Source organism: Carassius auratus, chromosome 2, assembly GCF_003368295.1.
Source record: "Carassius auratus strain Wakin chromosome 2, ASM336829v1, whole genome shotgun sequence".
NCBI lineage: Eukaryota > Metazoa > Chordata > Actinopteri > Cypriniformes > Cyprinidae > Carassius > Carassius auratus.
In genome coordinates, this window is record NC_039244.1 from 21,189,655 (window position 1) to 21,206,437 (window position 16,783).

At 37.3% G+C, this 16,783-nt stretch overlaps 1 protein-coding gene across 1 annotated transcript; it reads left to right on the forward strand.

The window, feature by feature from the left end:
- Nucleotides 1–1,392: 1,392 nt before the first annotated feature.
- Nucleotides 1,393–14,985, forward strand: LOC113120375 (solute carrier family 25 member 36-A-like). The gene is made up of 7 exons (XM_026290216.1): nt 1,393–1,836; nt 3,719–3,883; nt 4,461–4,538; nt 7,460–7,560; nt 13,526–13,592; nt 13,770–14,059; nt 14,759–14,985. The coding sequence occupies exons 1-7, from the start codon at nt 1,796–1,798 to the stop codon at nt 14,950–14,952; spliced, it is 936 nt and encodes a 311-aa protein (XP_026146001.1). The 5' UTR covers nt 1,393–1,795; the 3' UTR covers nt 14,953–14,985.
- Nucleotides 14,986–16,783: the final 1,798 nt, after the last annotated feature.

Genomic DNA, 16,783 nt, shown 5'->3' on the forward strand with positions numbered 1-16,783 from the left:
TTATATTAATAATTTAGGATTTAAGACAATTATATTTGCCAGTTGGCTTGAAAGAGTCCCATCCTCTTCATGTATTATTATCACTTCTCCACTGTCATTTTAGAAGAAATGCAAAAAGCCCTAAATAAAATCTACTACGTATAATAAAGAAAAGTATCAGTATGACAGTCTTATGCAACCTTGCTAAAATCAACCATTCTGGTAAAAGGCTGTGATTTTTCTTTATTTAAGGACATTAATATTGTCATTCATTGTCTTGTGAATATTACAGCCTTATCTATAAAATAAAGAAGTCATCATCAGTCAACCATCTAAGCAATTTGAACTCTGTAAACATATAGAAGACCCTGTCTGAAGAACTTTCTCATTTTATTTCTTAGGTTGGCATGCCAAGAGAAATTAGATTTTCCATGCACATGATCTGAACTTGTTCAACTGTAGCTCTAATCTTGAAAACAAGAGGCATGTGCATTTTGTTCAGCTATTTAGTAAGGAAACCAGATTTCTGATGCTGTAACTCGTCAGCTGACAGACACCAGGTCCTTTGAGGATTCATTAATTCATATATTACAGGCTACTTCCTTCCCATTTGGCCTAACGTGCTATGACTTTCTCATGCATTTGTGATTATGCTCTTTTTTTCTAGAAATGTCTCACAAAGAGATATATCAAATAAATATTGCATGCCGAATAAATATTGTAGAACTGAGCATAATTAGAAATTAAGGATGAAAATAATTTTGAAGTGATTAATGATTTCCCTGATTTTAATCACACTTTGATAATTTCCGCATAATTCCAGGTTCTCCATGAATATGTCAATCCTAACAGTAATAAACAAATTATAAAAAAGAAAGAAAGAAATGTACTTTTGTGTCAAAGTGATTAAAAAAGTGAAAAAAGGGGTCCTGTTTAAAAAGTGGGGGAGGACGTGTCCCTACTTGTCTTCCTTCCTAAACTTGATCAATAACCAGTATTTTTCCGTGTGAGGGGGAATCAAGTACACGTGCCGACCCTTATTGCATAAACTGACAGTGGTGTCTATTACAATACACGAAAATAAAAAATAAAAAATAATATTAACTGCCCACTATGAATACCCTCATTCATTCTTAGCTAGAAATATGACGATGTACTTTTAAACTAATCACAGTTATCGTTTCTATGGCACTTATAATAGCAAGAATAATAGCAGGCAGAGGCAAATTCACCTTATAAACAAATGTGCAAATATGTGTCTTAACCTCTGAAAACGGGCTAAATCAATATTTACGATTTATCAATTGCGTGATCATGTGAAAGGAGCATGATGGGGCGGGGCAGAGAGACGTCACTCCACGAACCCACCAATCGTGGCCTCTGTTTTGCGGTTGCTGATTGGCTCGTAAATAGCGCCTCTGCTGTCCATCTCAGTCAGCACTTCAGCCCCTGAATCTGAGACATCACCTACTCTACGCGAATTTTGCTCCAGAAAAACGCGCCCCCTGCAACCACAACCTTGATATCAGAGAGCTTTCTGCGTTGTTTAAACGAAAATATCTTGATATATTAAAAACGGACCGATTAGAGGCAAAAAAGAAGCGTCTGCGCACATCAGCAGCCGTTAGCCGTTTGAGCTAGCCGCGTCTCGCGACGCATCTCGCCCGAGAGACGTCGGGCTCAATAACTGTGCTTTACAATCCTCATCAACATCAATTAAACTGAGTGGTTCAGCAGAATCTCAGCGGGTTCGGCGGAGCTGTTCGGCTCTTGCTCGTACTGCAGGCCTGGGTGCGGGTGCGGAGAATGCTAAAGGATGAGTCAGAGGGACACCCTGGTTCATCTGTTTGCTGGAGGGTGAGTAACTAACGTTATCAAGCATGAGACAAACCGATCTATCCGATATCTGCCTCTGGCTTTCATTGCAGTCGGGCTTGATTGTTTTATTTTTTTTAAATGTAATACATGACACATTCATCATAAAAAAATAAAATAATAAACAGGTTGCCCGTTATATAAAAGGTCAGTAAGATGCACATTCAGCATCGCTGTACGAAATCTAGCTATCCTCTGTCAGCATGTATCCATGCTATCGATGCTTTATTTGTGAATGCAAAGGTCATGCAACCGATTCAGCATGTCCTTTGGTGTTGTCACAGAATCCTCTGGAAGTCTCTAGACATGGCGGTTTTCTGTTTTACAGGAAGTGTTGCTGCTTTGATGTTTTTCATTCATACTTTAACCATGCAGATATCACATAAGAGACATACAAATCTCGAGGCTTCAAGCTAAATGTGAATCTAAAGCAATACGTTCCATTTCCTGTAACAAATCAGAAGTTGTTTTTTTTTTTTTGTAGGACTGTGGTTTCAACTGTCAGCTTGACGCTGGATGTTTGACAGCAGTCTCTTCTAGTATAGTACAGCTATTTTTGACGCCATTCTCATTCCTGCTTGTCCCTGGCTGCTCTTTTAGATTCTGTGAGGCCCATGCAAACACTGTTCTCTCTTTAAATCAAAGGTTTGTGCCTTACAAATTTTCACAAGGGGAGTATAACTGCTCATTGGACAACCAGAGAGAGAGCGAGAGCCAGTGTGTAAACCTAAGCAGCAACAAACCAGAGGGCTTCATATCTGGGACAAAGTTCACAGCTGCTCCCTTCATGTGGGTTGGCCTTTGGAAAGGTGATACAAAAAATAGACCTTGATAGATGCAGGGTTTTGAACACAGGAGTTAAATTCTGAGGCTAGCAAGTTTAGTGTTATCAACATTCAGTGCCGTCTTTGTCAACTTTACATAAACATAATAAAAGCAGGGAATCTGTTTAAGGAGCTTTCTGTTAGTTTGATTTACAGGTCAGACCTTTGATATTTTAGTGGCATAATTGTTGATCTGTTTTGATGCTTGCTAAAGTGAATTAGTGAAAACCCATCAAGATGAGAAGTGTCTGTGGTTTATACACTATTTCAGGGAAGTTTTGTCCAGGCCTAACCTTTGACTTGTTGCAGACTGGGCCCACTTTTTTCTGCTTTGTACATGTACACAACCAAATACATGTTAAACTTGACCCACATACAGATGTAAGTCAAGGTTGCATTCACAATCACTAATCACTGTGGATGTCAGCAGAAGGAAATATGCTTTAACACCTAAAATGCAACATGCTTTTATGTCAGCAGTTTCATGCCAGAAGACTTTTTTTGATCCTTTAGTTTATTTTTTTTATTTATTTTTTTGACAAACGCAAAATGCATACAATGTCGGAATATGTAAAAGTAGTTATGTATGATGGTCTGTATTTTTATTTTTGTATCTGTTATTTATTTTATTTTATTTTTATGAATCAGTTCAGAACTGATTCATTTGCATCATCTTTTAAAATATTGAAGAGTTCATAAGTTTGGGGTTAGTAAGCAAGGACACGTTAAATGTATCAAACATGATGAAAAAAATATTTACAATGTTAGATTTTTATTTCAAATAATTATTGTTCTTTTAAACTTTCTAGGCAACAAATAATAAAGATAAAATTGATTGAAGTTTCTGCAAAAAACATTTAAGCAGCACAACCATTTTCAACATTGATAAAATATTCAAATCATTTTTGATACTAAAGACTGGATTAATGGCTTCTGAAATTGTGATATTTTTTCAGTCATATTTCAAATTAACTAGTTTTTCATTACAATTAATACTGTGTAAATAAAAGTGGATTATAATATTTACTCTCTGTCTCTAGCTGTGGTGGCACTGTAGGTGCAATTCTGACATGTCCGTTGGAGGTGGTGAAGACGAGGCTGCAGTCTTCTTCGGTGACTCTTTACATCTCTGAAGTTCAGCTCAGCACTGTGAACGGGGCCAGTGTGGCCCGCATGTCTCCACCGGGGCCTCTGCACTGTCTAAAGTGAGTACTTCAAAACCCAACCTCACAAAACCTGGTTTATCATGCTCCAGCGGCATTGAAACCAGTGTTTCAAAAACAACACATGGAAACTGGCAAAACATTGCAGTATATTTCTATAGAACATAATACTTGTTGGTACCACAAACACTAGAAATTTCTTGTTTAAAGGGGTCCTATTATGCTATTTCACTTTTTGAATTTTAGTCTGTGTGCATAAAAAAGATATTCAAATAAAAAATCTCTAAGTTCCTCCTTCAGATTTGTTGAATGTCCGTAACCTTTGTAGGTTGGTTTTTAATTATATTTTCTGAGGACTATCTATATCTATGACTGCTGTCTGTGAAATGTACACAGTCATGTATGCAGTTGCATGTAGCAGGTAGCATTGATTAAGGTACAGCTAAGCATTGGTTCTCCAAATTACCTGCTTCGTCCCAAACCCCTGAGTTGGTGTGGATAACTTACTGAAGATGGTGAAACAAATGTTGACTGTCATGGCAACATTTCATACTGTTAAATCCTTCATACGGGTGCAAGCATCCACTAAGTTTCTTTTAACTTTCTCTCTCTGTCTCAGGTTAATACTGGAGAAAGAAGGTCCTCGTTCACTCTTTAGAGGGCTAGGACCCAACCTGGTGGGAGTGGCTCCATCCAGGTACAACCTGTATGCAAAAACACAAATGCCTTAGTTTTGAAAGTATTTTCCCTCATTTATTGTTCCCACAGGAATGAAAAAAATATATATATTGTTCCCAGCTGCAAGGTGAATCATAACATTACAAACTTTGAAGCACAATATGTATTTGAAAATCAAGTAAAAACACTAGTATAAGACTGTGTACTTAACGGTTTTAATGATGGAAAGAGCTACGATCTCATGACACATCGCAAATGACAAAAAAAATATATACACACACACACACACATTTATCAATCTATTTTTTTATTTATTTATTTTTTTTTGCAAAAATATGCATATTAATTTAGTAGTCTGAGGTTGTCATTCACACTGCTTCATGGGAGTGGGCAGGTGCTAAAGAGTTTCTTTTTGGCTTTTTGCTGGTTTCGATTCTCTGATTTGTGGAGACTTCTATGCAGAATTATTTATCATATAATATTTTACTTTGTGTTACACTGTAAATTATTATTATTTATTTTATCATTTTTTTATTATATATTTTTTTAACCAAGTTTCAATAATGCAGACTCACGACTACAATAAAAGCAAATGCCATCAGTTAAAAACCTCAGATTAGGTCTTTCTTTAGTTTAAAAGTTTAAGTTCTCATTCAAAATCTATTTCCCTATGGAGAAAATGGGTATTTTTCTTCTGAAACCTTACTGTACTGCACTAATACCTACGTACATGTTTGACTCATGAGATGTTTTCACTTCGCCATGGAATAATAAATGGTTGTTTTGGATACGTGTTCCTCACTGTTTCCTTTTGAGATTTGCTGTATTTCCTCACTGCAGTCGAGATGGAAAAGAAAAAAATATATAGTCCCCCCCCCTCCCCCCAAACTGGTCATGTCATATTGCACTAATCTCAGTGTATCATCACCAGGGGATCATGTCGCTGTCTTAATTATGGACTAAACTGGCTATGGGCCCTCTATCACACTGCTCACTTATTTAACTCACTCTTGACCATTAAGAGTGTGCAATTCAACTGTCAAGAGTTTATTCCTAAATCTCTAACGCTCACTTAAATGGTTCCAGAACCTAGTGTGCTATTGATGCATGTGTTTCCTACAGACTTACACTCTATGTTTGGTGGCACTTCCACCAGGGGAAATAGGCTAAATAAAACAGCAGAGTGTATTATCGAAAATGCACATTCATTGCTTTTGGAGCAGCAGAAATAGCAGATCCCCATGTAATGGCTGTAATCAAAGCAGTGCACCGCTCAAACGCTGATCCTATTTTTATGCATATTAGGAAAGATTAAATGGAAAGACTAAAGACAGTCAGTTCCCTTCAAAGATACATTCAAATAAAAACACCCATGCTCATGTTTGTTTAACAAAGTCAAAGCATTTTAGAAAAACTATTTGTGGCGGTCAGTGTTGATATTGTGGGCCGCCACAAATATATCAATGTATGGGAAACACTGATGCAGCATTTTAAAGTAGTAAAACTGTCGGTATTATAAAATGGCTACTATGTTTAGTAGTGTTCGGGGAACTGTGATCACATTCTCTGCTCTGTATGAGTGTAGCGACTCATTAACTCCAGTGAATATTCCCTGTCTCCCTTATGATTCAATTGTGCTTTTTTTCATTGACTGCAGTGTGTCAGCATTATGCTACACACTAGCTGCTCTCATGCCCTCATCCACTTGAGCTTTATGTGCATGTCTGTGCTGTTTAATCGCATTTAAATTGGTATGTGGGAGATGGTTTTGCAACTAAGGCACTTAAAATGTCTGTATTTCAGTGTTTAGAGTTTGCACCCTTTTCATGCTGCAGGAGGTGTGTGTGTGTGTGCCTCCATCTGTGCATTTCCATCCTGTTTGTCCTCTGCCATCACAGCTGGAATGTCTGCCTTGTGACTGTTTGTATTATGTAAAGATTAAATGCACATGTATGTAAAAAAAAAAAAAAAAAAGGCTTTTTCTTATGCTCACATGCTGATATTAACTATGCACTTCAGATCGTAATCCATAATTAATTAGTTTTCTAGATTAATCTGGTTTGAGATTATTTATGTAACATCCTCCCGTGAAGGTCACGTTATTTCATTCAGATGGTCAAATTAAGCCATGCACCAAAGTACAGCATTGTACTCGCACAGGATTGGCAGATATTTAGATCGTGATCTGATTGGCTGTCAGTCAAATGTGGAAGAACTCTGATTGGTTGTCGCTACGAAGAGGTGGGAGGAAGCAGGTGTTTATAAGCATCTCATCAGGAAACCGTGAGACCTTAAAATTTACCCTTGTTGTGTGCGTGCAAGAATTATGTAACCTAGATTAAAGCAAAGTAATAAAAACAAAATCCCAGTGAGGAAGGCTTAAATACTACATTGAATATTTTCAAGTGTGTTTCAGCATTTATAAATGAAAATTTGGTGGCTAATACAAGGACATGTAATTTGATGAGCATGACATACTTTTGCCACATTACACCATTTAGCTTTGTCATGTTTTTTTACATTTTTTGTTAGAAACTGTAATAAGTGGGACAATGTACAGTCAGCCCTAACCCTTCCCAAGAATATTGATGTAAAGAACAACCATAGTGTTTGTTTGTTATTTATTTATTTAACACTGATTTTATTTTGTTTCTAATAGACATTGGTTTTTTGGGGGGTTTGGTTTGAAACAGTGTAGCAAGGGAAATAATGTATGGTATTAATGTAAATATCATTAGCATAGTTTATTTTAGTTTATTAGAAACTGTGTAGTGATGGGTTTAATGTACATTGTCGTAGCCCTACCCAAAAATATTAATTTGAAAACGCATCTATAAAAAATATTTATTCTCACATCTTCTTCTTCTGATACATTTGTCAGACGTAACAGAACTTCAAAACTAATGTTAATGCCAATGTTAATGCCTGTTTTGTCCACAGAGCAATTTATTTTGCTGCCTACTCCACATCCAAAGAGAAGTTGAACAATGTGTTTGATCCTGACTCAACACAGGTGCACATGCTGTCCGCTGGTTTAGCAGGTAGGAGTCCCAGCTACGTCTTTCAAGTAGATGCATTCTTGACTAACTTTTGCATTGGCTCTTTTTTTTTGTATACACTTTGAACTAAAATGACTACTCACTCTTAGTGTGCAAAAACCAGAGTTTGCATCATTGGGGTGTTATAACCAATGTTTGTCAGTCGCTTTTGTTTTTAGCATTGACTGCCTTATTACGATAAAATGCTTTATCCTAGTGACCATCTAGTACAAATGAGAGAGTTTAGCCATGGTATTTTGGGTTACCTTTTTCAAGGTATGACAGCATTTAGATCGAAAGCACAATTGAAGACTTTCAGGATAAAAAAGTTATTTTTGAAGCCGATAAATATTCACTGTTAATATGACTAGCTTCAAATATGTGTTCTTTCTTAGTCTGTCAAACAGTTTGAAAAAAAAATAATAATTTATAGAAAGCAGGCCACACAGAAAGAAAATGTAACATTTTATTTGAAAAATATTGAAATAGTCATTTGAGAGCATTTCTAAAACAAATAGGCTAATTTTCAAGCATGTTTTATCTGCTTGAAAGCTTGTTAGCAATATTGCTAAAAAAAAAAAGTCCTTAAAGTTTGGGTTGTGCTTTCCATTCCCAGTTTCTTTTCTTTTTTTTTCTTCTACCTTTTGAGGGCTGGAGGACATAAGTCATTAAATGCCAGTGTGCTACTAAACAGTCTGGCTTCACACGCTGTCTGTGCTGTGTGTAGTAGTGGCCGCTAGCAGGGCGCTACGCTAACATGTAGAGTGCCATGCGCGGTGGGCAGCGGTCCTCGTGACTGACACTGGCGGGATCGGGACGCCTCAGGTAGTTACGGCTCTACTCACCGGTATGATCATGATTCTCCTAATGATAATTATTATTAATAATGATAATGATGGTTATTTAAATTAATGTAGCCACTGTAGCTGGCTTGCAGTTCTTTCTATTTTTTTCTTTTCTTTTTTTTACCTCCTTGTGATTACGCAGTTTTGACACATGGCCACCTTGCCAGCCTGTAATCCCCTGTAAAGGTAAATTCAGTAAAATAAAACTACATGCACTACTTTTTTTTTTGTCACTTAATTTCAGTCCTGATTGCTAACCTTGTCATTCGATTGCACTATATGTAGGCTGTGTTATTCGATTGCACTATATGTAAGCTCTAAAGCACATTCGTTGCAGCGTAAACATTCCTACCATATTCTGTCTGTGTGTTGAAGATAAGAAAAAGAAGGGGCCACATGAGCTAAAATACTCCATCTTGTAGCACACATAGTCTTTACGTTACAAAAGTGGTTAAATATAGGCCAGTGAAGGCCTGCAATGGAAAATTGGCATCTAAGGGGGACAGGATTATGAAATATTCATTACATTCACTGCTCTTTTCTCTCAAAAGCACAGGTGACTACTCCCTTTCTTTAATGGCTCTTTTAATCAGCATCAGGTTACAGTTGCTTCCAGCTCAGTTCCTGCAACATGATGCATGCCACGTATGGCCCACACATTGTTCATCACTGTGGTTAGGTTATAACTGAATTATATAAATCATAAAGATCACAGCAAGGCCTCTATTAACCACTTGGTGGTGCAATCATACAGACTGGTCCAAAATCAATTTGGTTTGAACCTGAACCTTACATTTCTGAAAAATGTTAAACCAAATTATATGTAAGGTGCCATTTAATTGTGTAGATTACGGTTTTAAATAAATACTGTTCTCTTGAACTTTCTATTCAAAGAAAAAAAAATGTTAGCTGATTTCAGCATTTCTAATAAGGAGCACAAAATCAGCATATTATGGTTTCGGAAGGAAGTGGCAAAGAATTCAGCTTTTTTTTGCATTTTATAATTTGTATTAAAATAGAAACATGCTGTTATAAAAAACACTTGTAATATTTAATAATACTTTTATGTTATCATATTTTATTTTACTCAAATTGTTATCCTAATAATATAATTTGTGATTAAATGGGATTAAATTTTGACCATACTATATAAACCTATTCGTTTTTTTTTTTTTTTTGAAAAAAATCCCTCTCTTTATGGACCCAACATATTCAACATTTATTTTTTGTGCAAGTAGTATTTTTCAAATAGCAAAACCTTGATTGAATCATACCAGAATAGCTGAGCACAATTTTGAAACTGCTATGATTTTTTTCAACAGGAATGACAAGGTTAGCATTGGACTCTTACATGCAATGCCTCTGACCCTCCATGAAGTTATTGTAGATATAAACTTTGAACCTAGTTTGATTTTGTAGCTGTTTATATGACCCAGCATTGATAAAGCTCAGATATGATCAAAAGAAATAGTGTTACTACAGCAAGATCAGCTCTGTCTTGTACCTTTTCAAATGAAAAACACTGGTCTAATGATGTCCTTTAAAACTCAAAAAATCACTTTCATCTCGCTCTGTCTTTATCTATGTCTCGCTCTATCTACCTCTCTTACCATCTTTCTCCCTCTATCCATTAAAAAAAGAAAGGCAAATAAAAGCACTCTTGAATGTTTAAATGGGGTGGTGGGTGGGATGGAATGGTCATTGTTTGTTGTAATTGGTGGGTGGGGCTTGGTTGGGGAGGTGGGAGGGGTTTAATGGGAAGTGGGCAAGGTTTTTTGTCGTGTTCCACTCCCTCATGGGTTTGACTTGGCTCTGAGGGGCATGTGGACTGCTGCTTGTGAATGTGGTACAGAAAAGCCTGTGTCTATTTTAGGCCTTTACTGTAGCTTTCACCCTGCGTGAGGGTCTGTGAGCCAGCCTGCTCTGCCCCCCATATCTGCAGGCTTCGTCCTGCAGCTGTGAGGAGAGGAGCTTTGCCCCTCCCCTGTGAGTACTTGTCAGAGACACTCTCTCTCTCTCTATCTTACTCTTTTGTACCGAACTGTCATCCACCCCCTCCCTTCACCAGTCAGTAGGCCTCTTACCTTCTCTAGAGCTTCTACTCCAGCTCAGTAGACTTTGTTTAGCTTAAGAAAGCACTGATGTTTTACACTATACTGTTAGAAATGCACATGAATATATTCATCTCCAATTGCCATTGTCTTTCGCTCTCTTTTGTTTTTGTTTGTTCGGGGATATTTTGTGCTCCCCCAACACCGAGCACAGGCTTTGTGCTTAATATTGCTTCAGTTGAATAGATAAACTAATTGTTCCTACCAACATCAGGCAGAATATATGGCAGTTGCTTTTAATGCCATTAATACAAAGCAAGTACACATAATAGAAATAGTTCATCCAAAAATAAAAGAAAATCTGAAAATGCACTCTCCCTCTGGACATCCAATATGGATGGGAGTTTGTTTCTCCATTGGAACAAATTTGGAGAAATTTAGCATTACATCACATTCTCAAAAATGGATCCTCTGCAGTGAATGGGTGCGGTCAGAATGATAAAACAGCAGATAAAAACATCTCAATAATCCACACTACTCCAGTCCACGATTTAACATATACAAAGCTGTATTAGTAAGAAACAAATCCATCATCAAGGCCATTTCTTTTTTTCTTTTTTTTTTGACTTCAAACCATTGTCTGATGTGACTCTGATGCTGTGTTCACACCAAACGCTCGCTTGACCATTTTGAGATCATTCGCTTCATTCGCGCGTGAAATTAACTTCACAACAGACGCGAATTCGCGTCATGGGGGGCTTCTGCCAGCTGAGTTCATGCAGCATTTTCAACCGCCATTTTTAGTCGGATAATTTTCAAAACATTACTGTTATTGTGTCATAAAATGTAGTTTTATAGGTATTTCAGGCGAGAATGTAGTTGTTTTAAACTCAAATATGCGGTTTATTTATAATGACAGCGTCTATTTAAAAAATGTGTTTCGCCGATCTCGGAGATGAGCTCCAATGCGATCAGAGGGAGCTCCGTCATCATGTATTCGCCGAGAGCAGCCTCACCTCGGATAGATCTTCTGACATTTGCCGCTGGCTCTGATGTCTCTTTAGTGGTTCAAGATAAAATATAATTCGTTTGGGGTAAAATGAAATGTTTCTTATCTTTGGCCTTTATTCAATTTATCTATTAATATGTTTTTTATATATAGGTCCTTTTTATTCCTGTCTCTATAGAAATATGAACTTTTGTCATATAGCTCCGGTTGACTGCTCACTGACAACATCAGTCGTTCCTCCTTGTTGAATGAGTGGAGAAGGGTATTCCTGCACAACCGGAGGCTGCAGGAACATACTGTTGAATGAGTGACTCCTAGCAGGCTCCTGATTGGTTAACGCGGTGCGAATTGACGGCAAAGTTAAAAAATTTAAACTCAGGTGGCAGACGCTAAATGCACAAAAAGCACCATCCGCTCTTAACGCGTCCTATTCGCGCGTCAATTCGCGTCATGATGACAATGAGGCGAATTCGCGTCTTCCGCGCCGCGCTTAATGCCCCATTCGCGCCGCAAGACCTCCAGACGCGCGTAAACGCGCCTTTGCATTGACTTTACATTGAAATCATTCGCGCTAGATGCTCTATTCACATTTGGTGTGAACACAGCATGAGTCCTCTATCGCTAATATTGCTTTTACCAGTGAAAAAGTGATCTAGTCTGAATCAGGAGAGACATATGCATAGATCAAGCACCGTTAACAAGTGTAAACTAATATGTCTATGTTCACAAGATATTATTTATTAGACAGGAGTCGTGTGGATTAGGGCTGCACGAGGTGTCGTTTAAGCATCGATATCGTGATGTACGAATCGCAAGAGAGGGAGACCATCTTCAAACAACACGAGCACTGTCTTGCTCTCTCTCTCCATCGCGCATATTAGTCAATTGACACGATGGTGTCGATGTTTAAATCATTTAAAATGAGAATGTAAGTGTGCTCACCCCATTTTTGTTTGTAAAAATTTTTTTGATTAGATTTCATATCGCAATATATCGCAGAAAAATAAAATATCGCAATGTCATTTTTTTCCCAACATCGTGCAGCCCTAGTGTGGATTATTGTCATGTTTTATCAACTGTTTGAACTCTAATTCTGACGGCACCCATTTACTGTAGAGAATCCATTGATGAGCAAGTGATGCAATGCTGAATTTCTCCAAATCTGTTTTGATGACAAATCAAATTCCTCTGTATCTTAGATGGCCTCAGGGTGAGTAAATTTTCGTATTTTTTGGGAGAACTATTCCTTTAAATCCCTTCAAACACACAATACCTTAATTTGCGCACAGATTCCTTAATGGCAAACACAAAATAAATTCAGCCACTGTTGTGCTAATGTCATTTACTAATATTTTGTCACATCACACAATCTTGCCAACATAGTACTAGCATGGCATGCATTTCAACAATCACAGCGGTAGTTTTAATTCAGTGTCCATGCTGTGAAAAACAATAATTAAAATGTGATTTGGCTGCAGTTATGCAACTGAATAGGGGTTCTTTTTAACTTAAGACCCTTTTCTAAAAATTTCTATTTCATTTAGCTTCCACTCGATCCCTAAAATACTGTTTAATTCAGTGAGGATAGGGCGAGATATTTAAGAAGTAAAGCTACATTGGTTTCAGAATTCTGTTATAGATGAAAAGCTGCTTAATGCTTTAGCTAAAGGCCTTATTTACTGCTGTGGCCACTCTAAGATGTGCTTATGGCTCTTACCCCAGAATATCGAATAAATGCCTAGTGGATCTGTAATGGTTTTTCCCGACATCAGATAGTAATCACTGTTAATGCTAATGATGCTGGGCATTCCTGAAGAGAACATGTAGGCTACATAACACTGTTGGTGTTTGAGATTGGTATGATATGCTGAAATAAGGATTCAAGAAATAACAGGATTCAGATCCTACAATTTAAACTGAAACGGATAGGCTGCAAGCATATTTTACAGATGTCCACAGCACTTCCTTGAAGTGTGGAGTTTCTTTAGGGAAAATTTGCTGAATTGTGAGTTACTCTGACAATATCACTTCCAAGCCTAATCTGGAACACCTCTTTTTCCCAGGGTTCACTGCCATCACAGCAACCAACCCGATCTGGCTTATAAAGACTCGATTGCAGCTTGATGCCCGGTGAGTAATTCTGTTTGCTTTATACTACTGTTTTTATAAGAAATCATCAAAGAAATTATCAAAAATACAGTAAAAATAGAAATATTACAACAATTTAAGTTTTTTTCTTTCTTTTTTAAATGTAAATTCTGATCATCAGATTTGTAACATTTATCACACGTGTTTGTCTTTGTCCAGGAACCGGGGCGAAAAGCGCATGAGTGCATTTGAGTGTTTCCGGCGGGTCTATCAGTCAGATGGGTTACGGGGATTCTACAGGGGCATGTCTGCATCTTATGCTGGCATATCAGAGACTGTCATCCACTTTGTCATCTATGAAAGCATTAAACGCAAACTCGTTGAGTCCAAGGCCAACGCTAACATGGATGATGAAGATGAATCTGTAAAAGACGCTTCGGACTTTGTTGGAATGATGCTGGCTGCTGCCACATCCAAGACATGTGCCACTTCAATTGCATATCCTCATGGTGAGTGCTATTTTTGTTGTTTTTGTTTGTGATAGTTACCGTATTTTTCAGACTATAAGTCGCACCTAAGTATAAGTCACATTAGTCCAAAAATACGCCATGACGAGTAAAAAAAAAAAACATTGAAGTCACACTGGACTATAAGTCGCATTTATTTAGAACCAAGAACCAAGAGAAAACATTACCGTCTCCAGCCGCGAGAGTTGTTTTCAGGGGTATGCTGCAGGAACACTGAGCGGTATAGATCGCCATCTCTGTAGATGCTCTCTGGAGATCAATACATTAATATCCTTGAAAACCTAATTTGAAACCTGTATTTAAAAGATGAAGCTACCTTGAAAATCCATCTGTCCCTTTATCCATGAATCCAATATTATTTTGCCCTTTTTTCTTCCTTATGTTTATAAGTCCACATTGAAAATATGTGATTTATTAATTATATTTAAATCTGAAAATAAACTAAAAAAAAAGACAATAACAAAAATAAGTTATGCTGTGAAATGAAGAAAAAATAATCTATAAAATTTCTGGACAGCTGATTGATTGGAATTAAATTTGTACAAATTTCAGTGGGAATTTGAATAATTTTTTTCCAGCTATTGGAATGCACTGTATGTGCCTTATTGCCAAGTTTTGGTTTCACTGATAAATTATTGTTAATTAACTTGATCTCTCATCTCTTTCTTTCTCCTTTGACAGAGGTTATTCGTACTAGACTACGTGAGGAGGGCAGCAAGTATCGTTCGTTCTTCCAAACTCTAAATATGGTGATCCGGGAAGAGGGTTACAAAGCACTGTACCGAGGCCTCACTACTCACCTGGTCCGACAGATCCCCAACACTGCTATTATGATGTGCACCTACGAGCTGGTGGTCTACCTGCTCAATGGTTAACCTATGAGAGACCAGGAAATAGAGGCAGAGAGACAGAGAGAGAGATGAACAGGGTGAAAAAGCAAAAGCTAGATGGAGACTGAGAGAGACAAGCTTAGATCAAAGAAGAACAAGTCCTAGAAGTGTATTATTAATCCAGACCCCCAAAGGGGGCTGTAGTCTCTAAGAACAAGAGGGATTCAAGCCTGTCAGACTGGAGAGGGTTTAAAAAAAAAAAAAAAATATATATATATATATATATATATATATATATATATATATATATATATATATGATGGAGTGATGGAAAACAAATCTGCTAATGCTGTCTGTCCATTTGTTTCAAAATGTTTTAAGAAAAGTCCGTTTAGAAAGGACAATCAGAGAGGGGAATGCTTGAAGAAAAAACTAAAGCCTGAATTGGCTAGAATTCTTCATTTAAGAAAAAAATGATCATTTTAGAAATTATTTTATCTGAGCCATTGCTTTAATAAAAGATAAACATACCTGTCGAGTTCTCAAATGGCTGGAGGACTTTGAAAAAAAAAAAAGCACAGTAAAGTGTTTCTCCAGATGTGGCACAATAGCACTACTGTAATGGATGTTTTTCCTTTTTAGATCACCATTTCATAAAGATGACATTTTTGCCTTTCCAGAATTTGTTCTCTCAAGCATTCTCCTCTAGAGGTCACCTTCCACTCTTTCCAAACTGGCAGATGGTTGTCCACGCACAAATGTTCATTCGCTGTTGTTAAATTAATGGTCACGGGATCTGTGGCCCATCATGTGCTTCAAACTGAAGTGTTTCTTCATTAGTTTCATGTTAAGTTTAACCATACTTATTTTATGTGTGTTTTTGATGATCATACCATTGTCCTAATATCAGTATAGTATGTACTAGGGCTGAGTAGCTTCAGTCCTGAAGAGCTCCTGTCCTGCAGAGTTTAGCTCCAACCTCAATCAAACACACCTGTCTGTAGCTTTCTAGTGATCTTGAAGACACTGATTGGCTGGTTCAGGGGAGTTAGATTAGGATTGGATCTAAACTCTGCAGGACGGTGGCTCTTCTGGGCCAAAGCTGCTCAGTCCTGGTATATATTGGTGTGGTATTTTTGAATTGGGAGTTGATGTCCTGCTTGCATCACTGGGCCTCTTTTAACAGAGATGGAGCATTCTCGAGTTTATTGCTTCCATTTGCTGCTGCAAAGCCTCTACTTGAATCCGAGGTGTCGGTGAGAGCCAAAGATGGATTAACCAATGGCTAAATGGTAGTGGCTAATGCTAACCCTGATCATGTTGCCTACAAACAACATGCCATGTTGTGACGACATTATTTGTCGTACGGCAATAGTCATTTTTCCAATTTTGAGTGGGAATACAAGCTGCAGAATCGTTTCCCACCCTATGGATTTCTCTAACAGTGGCTTCTGACTGACCATTTATGCACTTTGTCTGTAGGCTTGCCCAAAACTTTTTTCTTTTCTTTTTTCTGTTTGGAACAATTATGATCTTGTGTATTAAAACATAGTATTACTATGTAAGCAAGACAGTGTTTTGCTGAACAGTTCCCTTTGGAAGTTATTGTACAGTTCAGTGTACTAAACTTTTAGTGAAGGATATTCTTGTATATATTGTATGTATGCATATCAAATATCGTGTCCATAACTTAAGTCCTCTGATTATGCAGTAGTATTATTTGAATGACTGCATTTGTTTGATAGATTTATCACGGAAGGATGTTGTTAAACCCATTTTGGTGAATGTTATCTTTTCTTTCTTTTTTTTATTATTAATTTTATATCATTTTGTTTATCACTCCTAACTTTGGCCCTGGACTCTTTGCTTGAAATGG